The 13,054-nt window shown below is 39.6% G+C and overlaps 1 protein-coding gene across 2 annotated transcripts in view; it reads left to right on the top strand.

Annotated features, from left to right (window-relative positions):
- MARCHF6 (membrane associated ring-CH-type finger 6) overlaps positions 1-13,054 on the top strand; it is an 82,632-nt gene that overhangs the window by 17,970 nt on the left and 51,608 nt on the right. For both annotated transcript variants that reach the window (XM_055307707.1, XM_055307708.1), the window contains 3 exons: positions 2,678-2,774; positions 3,406-3,479; positions 7,280-7,423. In XM_055307707.1, the coding sequence (XP_055163682.1) occupies positions 2,678-2,774; positions 3,406-3,479; positions 7,280-7,423 (315 nt within the window). The remainder of the gene's footprint in view (positions 1-2,677; positions 2,775-3,405; positions 3,480-7,279; positions 7,424-13,054) is intronic.

Genomic DNA, 13,054 nt, shown 5'->3' with positions numbered 1-13,054 from the left:
CACCTGGGTTCTTGCCGTAGTTTGGCTTTTGTGGATATTGCTGCTATAAACATTGAGATGCAGGTGCCCCTTTGAATCACTAGGTTTGTATCCTTTGGGTAAATACCTAGTAGTGCAGTTGCTGGGTCATAGGGTAGCTCTATTTTTAACTTTTCAAGGAACGTACCTCCATACTGTTTTCCAGAGTGGCTGTACCAGTTTATAATCTTCAAGGTGTAAGAGTCACCTTGTTTCTGGAGGACAACATAGCGACCCTCATTTGTGTGTGAGCATGGCAGTGTCTCTGCTGCTTTCTTCTATACTATGTCCTGATGCAGACACTCCTTGCCATGCTTTTACTGCTGTGCCCTAATTCTGCAACCCCCTGAGGGCTGGCTCGGGAGATAGGACAGCATGGGACCTCTTTACTCTGCGTCTGCACTGGCTCATCCACATTTGCACCTAACCACATTCCCTGGTTAATCCCTCACTAGGACATGCCTGTCTCTAAAGTTAATCCATGGACATCCTAGCACTTGCGGCTGGTGTGGTCATGTTCAAAAGGCTTTGAGTACTATTTCTGCTACCTGGATAACTGTGGTAATTGTGGAACTAATTGATGTCCACAGGCACCAGCAACTCTGGTAATTCTAGATAACCTAGATCAGTTGCATATCCCATGGACCTGTCAGCTATTTTAGGTAGAAGTCATTGTGCCTACAGTGGCAACCATGGTGCCCATGAATCCAGGTTTGGTACCGTAAAGGGAGCTCGTTGATCATCTACTCCAGCCAAGAAAGGCAGCAAATATGTAGATTACCTACTTGAGACGTGGGACAGCAGTGATGAAAAATAACACTGAACTCTTTTGAGAGCCTCTATTTGGGGCAGCCCCGGTGGCGCAGCGGTTTAGCGCCACCTGCAGCCCAGGGCGTGATCCTGGAGACCCCGGCTCGAGTCCCATGTCAGGCTCTCTGTATGGTGCCTGCTTCTCCCTCTGCCTGTGTCTGTCTGTCTCTCTCTCTCTCTCTCTCTCTCTCTCTGTCTCTATGAATATATAAATAAAATCTTAAAAAAAAAAAGAGAGAGCCTTTATTTGCAATGAATCCATTTTAAATCCTTTAAGGAGGATCCACTGCAGGGGAAGTCTGGTACCGGCTGCCATGGTAATCCCAGCTCCAGTACAGGTATTGAATTTGGTGCAGTTAAAAATGCTTATTTGATGTTGGACGTCCCACAGGGGCAGCAGCAGATCCACCAGGGTATCTTCCTTCCAGCCCCCTTCCCCAAAAGCTCTTGGCTCTTGGTGCAGTTTCCTTAGGCTGAGGTATACATTTGGAGAAAATTAGAATGCTCAAAGCAGACTTGGGCTGCCAGGATACTGTCCTGAGAATCCTGGAATTCTAGTGTCGTTCTGTTGTGTCAGAACTTTGCAGAAGCTGATTAGGCAGGATTGTTCATACTGTATTGCTAGAGTCCGAAGTCCTAGACTGATACAAGACGGAAGATGTTTTCATTAATCAAGGATGAAGGTGAAAGTGGGAGGTTTGAAGAGGCTTGGAATCCCATGTATCCCGTGTAGTTCTGACCATAAATGATGCCGACAGCCACATCGTTCTCATGACCCTCAGGTTGCTTCCAGGGAACCAAAGTTCTTCAGGTGGTGGTAGCTGGCGGGTATGGTTCCAAAGTGAAACTGAAAGACATAGCCCTGGAGGGTGTGCTTGATTTGACTCAACCTGGACAACAACCCCTTCTGGCTACCCTGCAGATAGACCTGGCATAGCAAAAGCTGTTCTGTGGGTAGTGGCATATTACGGCCTTTTGTGTTGGCAGTGATTTGCCTGGCTTATTAATAACTAGGGGGATTAGTGCACTAACCAGTTAGCTAGCCTGAGTACTCCACAGCCCTCAACTTGAGTAAGTGGTGCTCAGCCATCTAGATTGAGCAACACGGTGCTTTTTAATGTGGGGAGCCGAGGGCCACACTGCTCAGTGTGTGTGTACCCTAGTCCCAGTGGGCACTGGGGACTGATTAAATCCATTAATGTTGGGCTTGGATTGCAGTTTTTCCTTGTTAACAAGGAATTCCATTGAGTGAGTAGATCAAAAGTTTTCCTTAAGTCCCTGCCTCTAGTACACAGTGCTTGTCGACCTTCAGGTTGTCCATTGGGGTGGGCACTTGGCCTTGGAGATCACAGACAATGTGGTCTAAATGTTGCAATCAGACTTCCATAGGTTGTCCTGCAGAGGGAGCATTCCGGAGCCTATGAGTGGGATAGTTCTTGGCAGTTTAATGAGCACAGTTCTCATCGAAAGGACCAGTTGGCTTTTTTTTTTTTTTTTCTTTTTTTATGATAGTCACACAGAGAGAGAGAGAGGCAGAGACACAGGCAGAGGGAGAAGCAGGCTCCATGCACTGGGAGCCTGACGTGGGATTCGATCCTGGGTCTCCAGGATCGCGCCCTGGGCCAAAGGCAGGCGCCAAACCGCTGCGCCACCCAGGGATCCCGGCTTTTTTATATATTAGGATTTTTTTTGGTTTTAGAATATACTTTATTATTATTATAATCACACTTTGTGCTGCTGCTGGTGGATTCTTGCTTTAACATATTATTTGTGGTTTGGGGTTCTGTTTTTTTTTTTTTTTTTTTAAGTTATAATCAAAGATAACTCTGTGTATCCTTTTCATTTACAGACATATGTAGAGTGTGCCGGTCAGAAGGAACACCTGAGAAACCTCTTTATCATCCTTGTGTATGTACTGGCAGTATTAAGTTTATTCATCAAGAATGGTGAGTCATCCTTTTAGAAAATTTCATGTCTGAGCTTCAGTTTTGTCATTTATATAATGAAGGGGGATTGTTTCAATGAACTTTTTCTATAAGTTATTTTTTATTTTGTTTTGAAAATTTGGAAATTAGCCATATTCCTTATTACCCTGCCTTTTCATTTTGGTATTATTGTTTTCTAGGTGCAGGTGAGTACCTGTTTGTTCATTTCCACCATGATAACTTATTTTGTTCATTGGAAGTGTTAAGATTTTCTTATTTCTTATTAAATGTAATAGCTTACATTTATGCAATGGTTTGTCCCAAATAGTGCTCTTTGCTTTTATACATCTTATTAACTCATTTAATTCTTAGAACCACGAGGTGGAATGTTTTTATTATTATGCAGATGAGAAAACAAGCATAGAAAGGTTAAAATAACTTGTTCTGGGTACATAGCCAACCAGTTAGTGACAACCAGAATTTAGACTAAGCTACCCAGGGTAGCAGTGTAAATATGAAACTGAAAATTGTAAAATTTTATTTACACTCTATGATATGTAAAATTTTAATAAAACAGAACATTGGTTTTCAATGAAGCCTTAAAATTTCTTTGTTGTAATTATTGTACTTATGCATGTATTTGTGATTGCAGCTTAGTTCAGTGGCTGAAGCACAGTCGAAAAGAATACTGTGAATTATGCAAGCACAGATTTGCTTTCACACCAAGTAAGTTCTTTAGAAGTTTGCATTGCATTTTTGGGTTATAACTGGCTGCATAAAGGTGTTTAAGCAATTTTAAAGCAACTATTTTTAATTTTGTTTGTCATAACATTATTAAATTAACAGTACTTTGTTAGATAGTAACAAAGTATTGCTATAATACTTTGGAAAATATTTTTTTAAACTACATGTCAGCTTTTAACACATGGACATGTGTGAGAGAGAGTGACTTAATTTGTGGAATATTTCTTTTTTATGTGCCACTAGTGGGGAGGGGCAGAGGGAGAGGGAGAGAATCTTAAGCAGGCTCCATCCTCAGTGCAGAGCCCCACGCAGGGTTCAGTCTCAAGACCCTGAGAGCATGACCTAAGTTGAAATCAAGAGTTGGTTGCTTAATGGACTGACCTAGGCATTGATGATGATGCCCTTCTTTTTAAATTTCTTATTATAGATAAGTTCAAATGAATAAAAAAGGTATAATGGGCTCCCATGTTCATCTCTCTTAGTTTGACTCATTTTCAACTTGTGGCCTTTACTGGGTATTCCTTACCTGTGTTCTTGTTCCCCACCTCTCTATCCTTTTTAATTTTTAAATTTTATTTTTTAAGATTTTATTTATTTATTCATGAGAGACACACAGAGAGAGGCAGAGACATAGGTAGAGGGAGAAGCAGGCTCCCTGCAGGGAGCCTGATGTGGGGACTTGATCCCAGGGCCTCAGGATCACCTGAACCAAAGACAGACTTTCAACCACGGAGCCACCCAGGTGCCCCCTCTCTATCCTTTTTAAAGCAAATCCCATTATTTATCATTTCATCTGTAATATGTTAATTTGTATCTCTATAAACAGTAAGAATTCTTCTTAAAAACAGTAACTATAATACCATTATTCACCCAGAAAAATGAATAATGATGCCTTGTTTTTATCAAATATCTTCTCACTATTCAAACTTGTATTATCTTTTGAGTTAAAATTGTGTAGGTTGGAACAGTAATAATACAGAGAAAGTTCAGGAGTCGCATATTCTACTGAGCCAAGCAGACACCAAACCGCTGAGCCACCCAGTGATCCCCCTCAATTCACTTTTTAAAAATGAGATTTTCTAAGCTTAATATTCTTGTAAACCTATGGCACCGATTTTGCAGGCAGGTCTTTAAGATTTCAGTTATATTTTATAATTCCTGTGCTTATTGATTGACATTTAATGTTGTGCATCTTAAATAGGTAAAGAACTCTACTGGCAACTTATGAAGAATTTGAAATCTACTTTTTGTTCTGAGATTCTAGTTCATTGCCCTCCTCTTCCAAAGGCTTTTTATGTTTTTGTTTTATTTGTTTATTTTTAAAAGATTTTATTTATTCATGGGGTGGTGGGGGGAGAGAGAGAGAGAAGCAGGCTCCATGCAAGGAGCCCTACGTGGGACTCGATCCCAGGTCTCCAGGATCATGCCCTGGGCTGAAGGCAGCGCTAAACCACTGAGCCACCCGAGCTGCCCTGTTTGTTTGTTTGTTTAACAGTATCCTGAGCTGCTGAGTAAATTCTGTAACTTAGTGTTACTTTGTTTTTATGTGAGGGAGTATAAATGATTAAAGTCATTACAGTTTTATGTTTTAGAACTTTATATTTATCACCATCAAAAAAAAGGTCAGTTATTTTGTATTCTTTAATTTTCTGTAGGGCAGGAAAACACTACAACTTAAGGTTTGTTTATAGCACACTCTAATTCTAAATAATTGAATATTTTCATGAAGTTTGGAAATACTCCTGTGAGCTTTTTTTACTTTGAGACCAATAAAAGCTTGTGTTGGCACATTTAGTTATCATTTGTCATGCCATTCTTTTTATCTTTCCCAAAAACTATTTATTGATTTAATGGCTTATGTATCAAGTATCCTCTTAAAGTAAGTGGTCTTTGTAGGTTTATTGCAAAAAGTTGCTATTTGTTAATAGCTTATTGTTAATGTTTGTAGCTGTGGATAGTTTTGTAATAGTTCACTCATTAATTTTAAATCACTGATTTTAAAACTTTACACATTATAATTCCTTATTTTGGCCTCACTGGAGAAAGGTGTTTGTTCCTCCCAAATGTTCTGAGTTACCTGAGGTGGAGCAGTGGTCTTCATTGAAACCATTTAAAAAGGAAATCTAAAACATGGCAAAACCTTTCTCTGAGTGTATTGAACCACATCTTAAAGAGAGCTGGGAAGATCCGAACTTACTGGTTGGAGTATTATTGTTCTGAAATTTAGGGTAGGTTGATTGGTTAACAAACATCAGGCTGTTTGCTTTCACATGACAGGACTTCGCTACAGATTATACTTTTTGAATGCTGTGTCTAAGGCTTGTATTTGGGAGGAAGGCTCTTTATTTTTTTATTGAAGCACAGTTGAGACACAATGTTACATTAGTTTCAGGTGTACAACATAATGATTCCATAGCTGTCTGTTATGTTGTGCTCACCACAAGTGTAGCCACCATCTTTCAGCATACATGCTATTGTAATACCATTGACTATATTCCCTCTGTTCTGCCTTTCATCCCTATGGTTTACTCTCCTTGACCCATTTTGCCCACCTCCCATTTCCCTTTGGCAACTACCAGTTTGTTCTCTGTATTTATATGTCTGTTACTGCTTTTGTGTTATTTTGTTTTTTAGAGTCCATATATAAGTAAAACCATATGCTGTCTTTTACTTACTGACTTATTTCCTTAGCATAGTATTCTCTAAGTCCATCCATGTTGTCACAAATGACAAGGTCTTATTTTTCATGGCTGTGTGTATATATATGGATATATACATGTACATATATCCATATATACACACACACTAATTTTTCTTTATCCATTCATCTACCAGTGGTCACTTGGGCTGCTTCCATAACTTGGCTACTGTAAGTAATGTTGCTATAAACATAAGGGGGCATGTATCTTTTCAAAATAGTATTTTCATTTTCCTTGGGTAAATACCCAGAAGTGGAATTACTGGATTGTATGATACTATATATTCTTAATTTTTTTTTAAAGATTTTATTTATTTATTCATGACAGACACACACACACACACACAGACAGAGACACAGGCAGAGGGACAGGTAGAGGGAGAAGCAGGCTCCATGCAGGGAACCTGACGTGGGACTCAATCCTGGGTCTCCAGGGTCACGCTATAGGCCGTAGGCAGTGCTAAACCGCTGAGCCTACCCGGGCTGCCCTATTTTTAATTTTTTGAGAAACTTCCATACTCCTTTCCACAGTGGCTACACTAATTTACATTCTCACACCAACAGGTCCTCTACATCTCTACATCCTTGCCAACACTATTTCTTGTCTTTTTGTTACTAGCCATTCAGTAGGTATTAGGTGATATCTTACTGTGGTTTTAACTAAAGAGGGTTATTTCTTGATAATATGTCAGCAGTTTTACCTTTTGCTCCTATTCACTTTATCTGATCTTTTATAATTTGGGAAACCAGATAATTGCATAGTTTAAATGCTAAAATATGTTATGAGTTAGCTTTGCATGAAGTTTATGGCAAAGACTGGGGGATGTGAAGTTCTCTTGAATCTTTTTTCCTGCACAGAGGCCTTTTTTGTCGGTTCTACATTTTACCTGTGATTTGCTCTCAAATGACTTCTGGGTAAATGTGATATTATCATAACTAATTTGACTCACTTTTTTAATAGGAAACAATATTTAAGTGAAATACAAACATGTTAAGCTAGCTCTGCATGCCTGTCTTATATTTATGAATTAAACTGTTTTTGAGTCTTTATGAAATTATATCTACTTTTTTTTTCCTCTTCCAGTTTATTCTCCAGATATGCCTTCACGGCTTCCAATCCAAGACATATTTGCTGGACTGGTTACAAGTATTGGCACTGCAATACGATATTGGTTTCATTATACACTTGTGGCCTTTGCATGGTTGGGAGTTGTTCCTCTTACAGCATGTGAGTATTCACTTCTCTGTGATTGGAGTTATTTTAAAATTACATAACTATTTAATATTATAAAGTAATATTGCATCATATTTTTGTTTGGATGATATTGAGTTATTTTATGTTACAATTCCATGTATTAGGAAAACCTCGCTTAGAAAACATTATCTGCTGGGATGCCTGGGTGGCTTAGCAGTTGGGTGCCTGCCTTCAGCTCCGGTCGTGATCTTGGGATCTGGGATCGAGTCCTGCATTGGGCTCCCAGCAAAAGAGCCTGGTTCTCCCTCTACCTATGTCTCTGCCTCTCTCTCTCAGTCTGTGTGTCTCTCATGAATAAATGAATAAATCTTTAAAAAAAAGAAAACGTCCATCTAAATTAAGAACTATTTTCAACAGTCATTTTCTTGAATGAACTGGGGAAAGAAAAACAGCATATAGAAGCCAATAATGAAAGTTCATGAAAGAATTGAAAAAGCAAAATCAAATTATAATCAGAAGGATCTTGATTTTTACTATTTGAAGTATATTAGAACTTTCAAGTGTTGCAAAAATTGGATTACTTTGAGTTTTTTTTCCCCTTCCCTTTTTTAAAAAAATTTTTATTTATGATAGTCACACACACACAGAGAGAGAGAGAGAGAGAGAGAGAGAGAGGCAGAGACACAGGCAGAGGGAGAAGCAGGCTCCATGCACCGGGAGCCCGACGTGGGATTCGATCCCGGGTCTCCAGGATCACGCCCTGGGCCAAAGGCAGGCACCAAACCACTGCGCCACCCAGGGATCCCTTCCCTTTCCCTTTTTAAAGGAACTCACATATCTGTCTGTAACAGTCCCGAATAATTGAGAGGCTTATCTTTCAAGGTATAGGTGGTTTTCTGGGAGGTTGCTATACTAGCCTTTTTTGGGGTTTTGTTATTTTTAAAGACATGCAGAAGGGTAGATAGCATATGGTGCCAGACTATGTAGATATGACTCTTCAGAGTTAAACATAAGTGAGATATTTAAATAAATATAATTAATAGCCTTGTGTCTCTTTAAAATAAAATACATCATTTATGAAGATGAAAGTCTTTGGGGATACATGGGATAGCAGAATTGGTTTTAAAAAGTGAAGTAGAGGGACACCTGGGTGGCTTAGCATTTGAGCGTCTGCCTTTGGCTCAGGGGGTGATCCTGGAGTCCCAGGATTGAGTCCCACGTCGGGCTTCCTGCATGGATCCTGCTTCTCCCTCTGCCTGTGTCTCTGCCTTTCTCTCTCTGTGTCTGTCATGAATAAATAAATAATATATAATATATATTTTTTAAAGATTTATTTTTTATTTATTTATGATAGAGAGAGAGAGAGAGGCAGAGACACAGGCAGAGGGAGAAGCAGGCTCCACGCTGGGAACCCAACACGGGACTCGATCCCAGGACTCCAGGATCGCACCCTGGGCCAAAGGCAGGCGTGAAACCGCTGAGCCACCCAGGGATCCCCAATAAATAAAATATTAAAAAAAAAAAAAAAGTGAAGTAGTGAACTAGGAGATTGAGCCAGGGCTTCTCCAGGATGTAACTCAAAGATACAAGAAGTAGCAAGAATGAGGGGAAGAAAATCGGGAGATGAAGGCTGCATTCAGTTGTTTCAGTAACTGTCCTAGTAAGTACTTTGACAAGGCTAATTTGACAAGGTGAAAGATCATGGACATGAGGAATCACAGGCATCTTTTCGATTGAAAGAGAACTGATCATGGTAAGAGACAGCCTCACAAACCGAAACACATTCTAGTTTCCCACAGCTGAATAAAATGGTGTATAGATGTTCCAATTGCAGATTATTCTACAAAGTGAAAATGAGACTGGTGTCAGACTTTAAAAATTAGCAGCTCTAAAATGCTAGAGGACAGCAGAAACTTCAGCCTTTGACAACATCTCTGAACCTGAAATCTACCCATAAGTTATTCACAGACAGAGGGACAATTTAATAAAGACATGTCAGTAGATGCAAGGACATGAAAAGTTTGTCATCTCTTAACTATTTATGAAAAAAGTGTTTGAGAATATACTTTACCAAAATGAGTGAGGAATCAGAAGTGTGAGCTACAACGAAAAAGAGACCGGTGCTTCCTACAGCTAACTAGCAATTGTTTTAATCTACAATAATTGGTAATTTTTGGTAATAGCCTACAACTAAAATTCTATATGATTTTTAACATGGCAGAAACTCTGAGGAGAGGATAGAAATTTAAGAAATGAGAGCTTTTTATCCTATTTGTGAGGAGACTATAGATACTCTAGACAGAGATAGGAAGATATAGGGTCACTCTGCATTAAAAATTATTGGGGTAAACAACTGGAGTCTAGAAATAGACACACATCTCTATCATCACCTGATTCGCAAGAAAGATGCCATGCTGTTCAGTGGAAGAAGAATCATACTTTCAATAAATAGTATCAACTAGATGGCCATATGGAGAAAAATGAGCTATGTCATTATTTCACACCTGACACAAAAAATAATTGGAGATGGATCATAAACCTGAATGTGAATGTTAAAACCAAAAGATTTGGGCAGCCCCAGTGGCCCGGCGGTTTAGCGCCACCTACACCCCTGTAGCCTGGGGGTGTGATCCTGGAAACCTGGGATCGAGTCCCACATCGGGCTCCCTGCATGGAGCCTGCTTCTCCCTCTGCCTGTGTCTCTGCCTTTCTCTTTCTGTGTCTGTCATAAGTGAATAAATAAAATCTTAAAAAAAAAAAAAGATTTCTGTGCCTGGATGGCTCAGTTAGTTAAGCATCTGTCTTTTGATTTGGGCTCAGGTCATGATCTCAGGGTCGTGAGATTGAGCCCTGTGTCAGGCTCCACGCTCAGCATAGAGTCAGCTTGATACGCTTTCTCTCCCTCTCTCTCTGCCCCTTCCTTCACTCGTGCTCTCTCACTCTCTCTGAATATAAAAATAAAATCTTAAAAAAAAAATGTAGGAGACTAACCATAAAAGGAAAATACTGAATACATTGGACTTAACTGAAATTGAGAACTTTTATTCATACTTCAATATCTTTAAGAGAGAATGACCAGCCCCATAGAGTGAGAAGAGATTTGCAGTACACACATCAAAGGGGTTGTATCTAGAGTATATAGAGAACTCACAAAAATCAGAAAAAAGCAGACAACCCAAATAAAAAGTAGACAAAATATTTGAACAAGTGTTTCTGGGAAGATCTAAATAGCTAGTAACACACAAAAAGCTGCTCAGCATCAGTCATCAGGGAAATACACAAGAAGATATTGTGAATCATGCTCAGCAGAATGGCTAAAATTAAAAAGTAAGACAGTGCTAAATGTTTCTTAGGATGTGGAGCATTTGGAACATGATAGTGGGAGTATATATGGTATAACCACTTTGGAAAACTGTTTGGCAATATCTGCCAATGCTAAATATTTATAAATACCTTATGATCCAACAGTTCCAGTTCTAGGAATATAGCTGACAGAAACTACAGCGGTGTGTCCACTAAAATATGTGTATTCAAGAATGATCACAGCAGGGATCCCTGGGTGGCGCAGCGGTTTGGCGCCTGCCTTTGGCCCAGGGCGCGATCCTGGAGACCCGGGATCGAGTTCCACATCGGGCTTCCGGTGCATGGAGCCTGCTTTTCCCTCTGCCTGTGTCTCTGCCTCTCTCTCTCTCTCTCTCTCTCTGACTATCATAAATAAAAATAAAAAATAAAAAAAAAAAGAATGATCACAGCAGCTAAGCTAATAGTTAAAAACTGGAACCGGGATCCCTGGGTGGCGCAGAGGTTTGGCGCCTGCCGTTGGCCCAGGGCGCGATCCTGGAGACCCGGGATCGAATCCCACGTCGGGCTCCCGGTGCATGGAGCCTGCTTCTCCCTCTGCCTGTGTCTCTGCCTCTCTTTCTCTCTCTGTGACTATCATAAATAAATAAAATAAAATAAATATTAAAAAAAAAACTGGAACCAACCAAATACCTATCAACAACAGTAGAGTAGATACATTGTGTTTTTTCTATACAATGGAATAGTACTTATTAGTGAGAAAAGAGCTCATTATTGTGACATGTATTAACATGGGTGAATTTTACTTTGAGAAAAAGAAGTGAGGCACAGAAGAGTATGGATTGTATGATTGCATTTACGTGAAATTTTAAAGTAGACCAAATTGATCTTTCTATAGTAATAGAGATCAGAAGGGTGGTTACTTTTTGCTGGAAATACTGACTTGGTAGGGGATTGAGGAACCTTCTAGGGAGCTAGAAATGCTGAATATTTTTATCTAGGTGTCAGTTTCCTGGACATGTACCTATTTAAAAATTCACCTGGACATATACTGAATGTTCATGTAAATTTTACCTTAATAAAACATAAGAAAACTTCAAGGTAAGTACCAGAAGAATGGAAATGGGATTATGAGTTTTTATACTGAGGAGACAGAGTAGGAAACAGCAAATATTTGGATAGTCCCAACAAAAGACAGGAAGGGAAATAAGAGAGGGAAGGGTAAGGTTGCAACTTCTATGAACATAAGAGTTTGCACAGTTTTGTGCAGAGGAAGGTGGTTAACTATTTGAAATAAGTGCAAAGCAGCCCAGGTTAATGTGAGAGGGATGTTATTAGCAAATGCTGACAGAACTCAGGAACAGCTTTAATTAGCTAGATATTATTCAAGATAAAAAGCCTTAAATGGAGGGCAGCCCCGGTGGCGCAGCAGTTTAGCACCGCCTGCAGCCCAGGGCGTGATCCTGGAGACCCCGGATCGAGTCCCACATCAGGCTCTCTGTATGATGCCTGCTTCTCCCTCTGCCTGTGTCTCTGCCTCTCTCTCTCTCTGTCTCTATGAATAAATAAATAAAATCTTTAAAAAAAAAAGCCTTAAATGGAGAAAAGCATTATATTTCGTATTAGTAAAAGGCATAGTCTACTAAGAAAATAAAACTTAAGAACTTTTATGTACCAGAGAAGAGGACTTTGAAATATCTAAAGCCCTCAGAGTCAAGTGGAGGACTAACGCACCTCTCCAAAATCGGTAGATCAAATAATCAGAAGTTCAGTGGGGACTTTGAGGATGTTAAGTAATGCAGTTAACAAGCTGGCTATCTGTTCTGATGTGTTTGTACACACATACACTCACGCTCATAATTAAAATATTAAGTTCTATCACAAAAAACATAGTTGGGATCCCTGGGTGGCGCAGCGGTTTGGTGCCTGCCTTTGGCCCAGGGCGCGATCCTGGAGACCCGGAATCAAATCCCACGTCGGGCTCCCGGTGCATGGAGCCTGCTTCTCCCTCTGCCTTTGTCTCTGCCTCTCTCTCTCTCTCTCTCTCTCTCTCTCTTTCTGTGTGACTATCATAAATAAAAATTTAAAAAAAAAACATAGTCTTTTTTCTTTAAGTTAGCGGTATATTCTGATACCTTTCCATGCGAGAACGTGTTGAGCTACCTTTTTTTTTTTTTTTCGCTACCTTAGTTTTTAATAGATGCAGAGCACTCTGTGGGAAAGAGACCTGTAATTCATGATCTGTTTTCCTGTTTACAGCCATTTAGTTTGTTGTCCGTTTTACTTTGTTACAAGCATACTTGCTTTGAATATTTTATACAAATATGTAAGTAATTTCTGTTAGAGAAAATTTTTCCTACTTTT

The sequence above is a fragment of the Nyctereutes procyonoides genome, unplaced genomic scaffold, assembly GCF_905146905.1.
Source record: "Nyctereutes procyonoides isolate TBG_1078 unplaced genomic scaffold, NYPRO_anot_genome, whole genome shotgun sequence".
Lineage (NCBI taxonomy): Eukaryota > Metazoa > Chordata > Mammalia > Carnivora > Canidae > Nyctereutes > Nyctereutes procyonoides.
The sequence above is the reverse complement of the archived record's forward strand: the minus strand, read 5'-3'. Positions and strand labels throughout refer to the sequence as shown.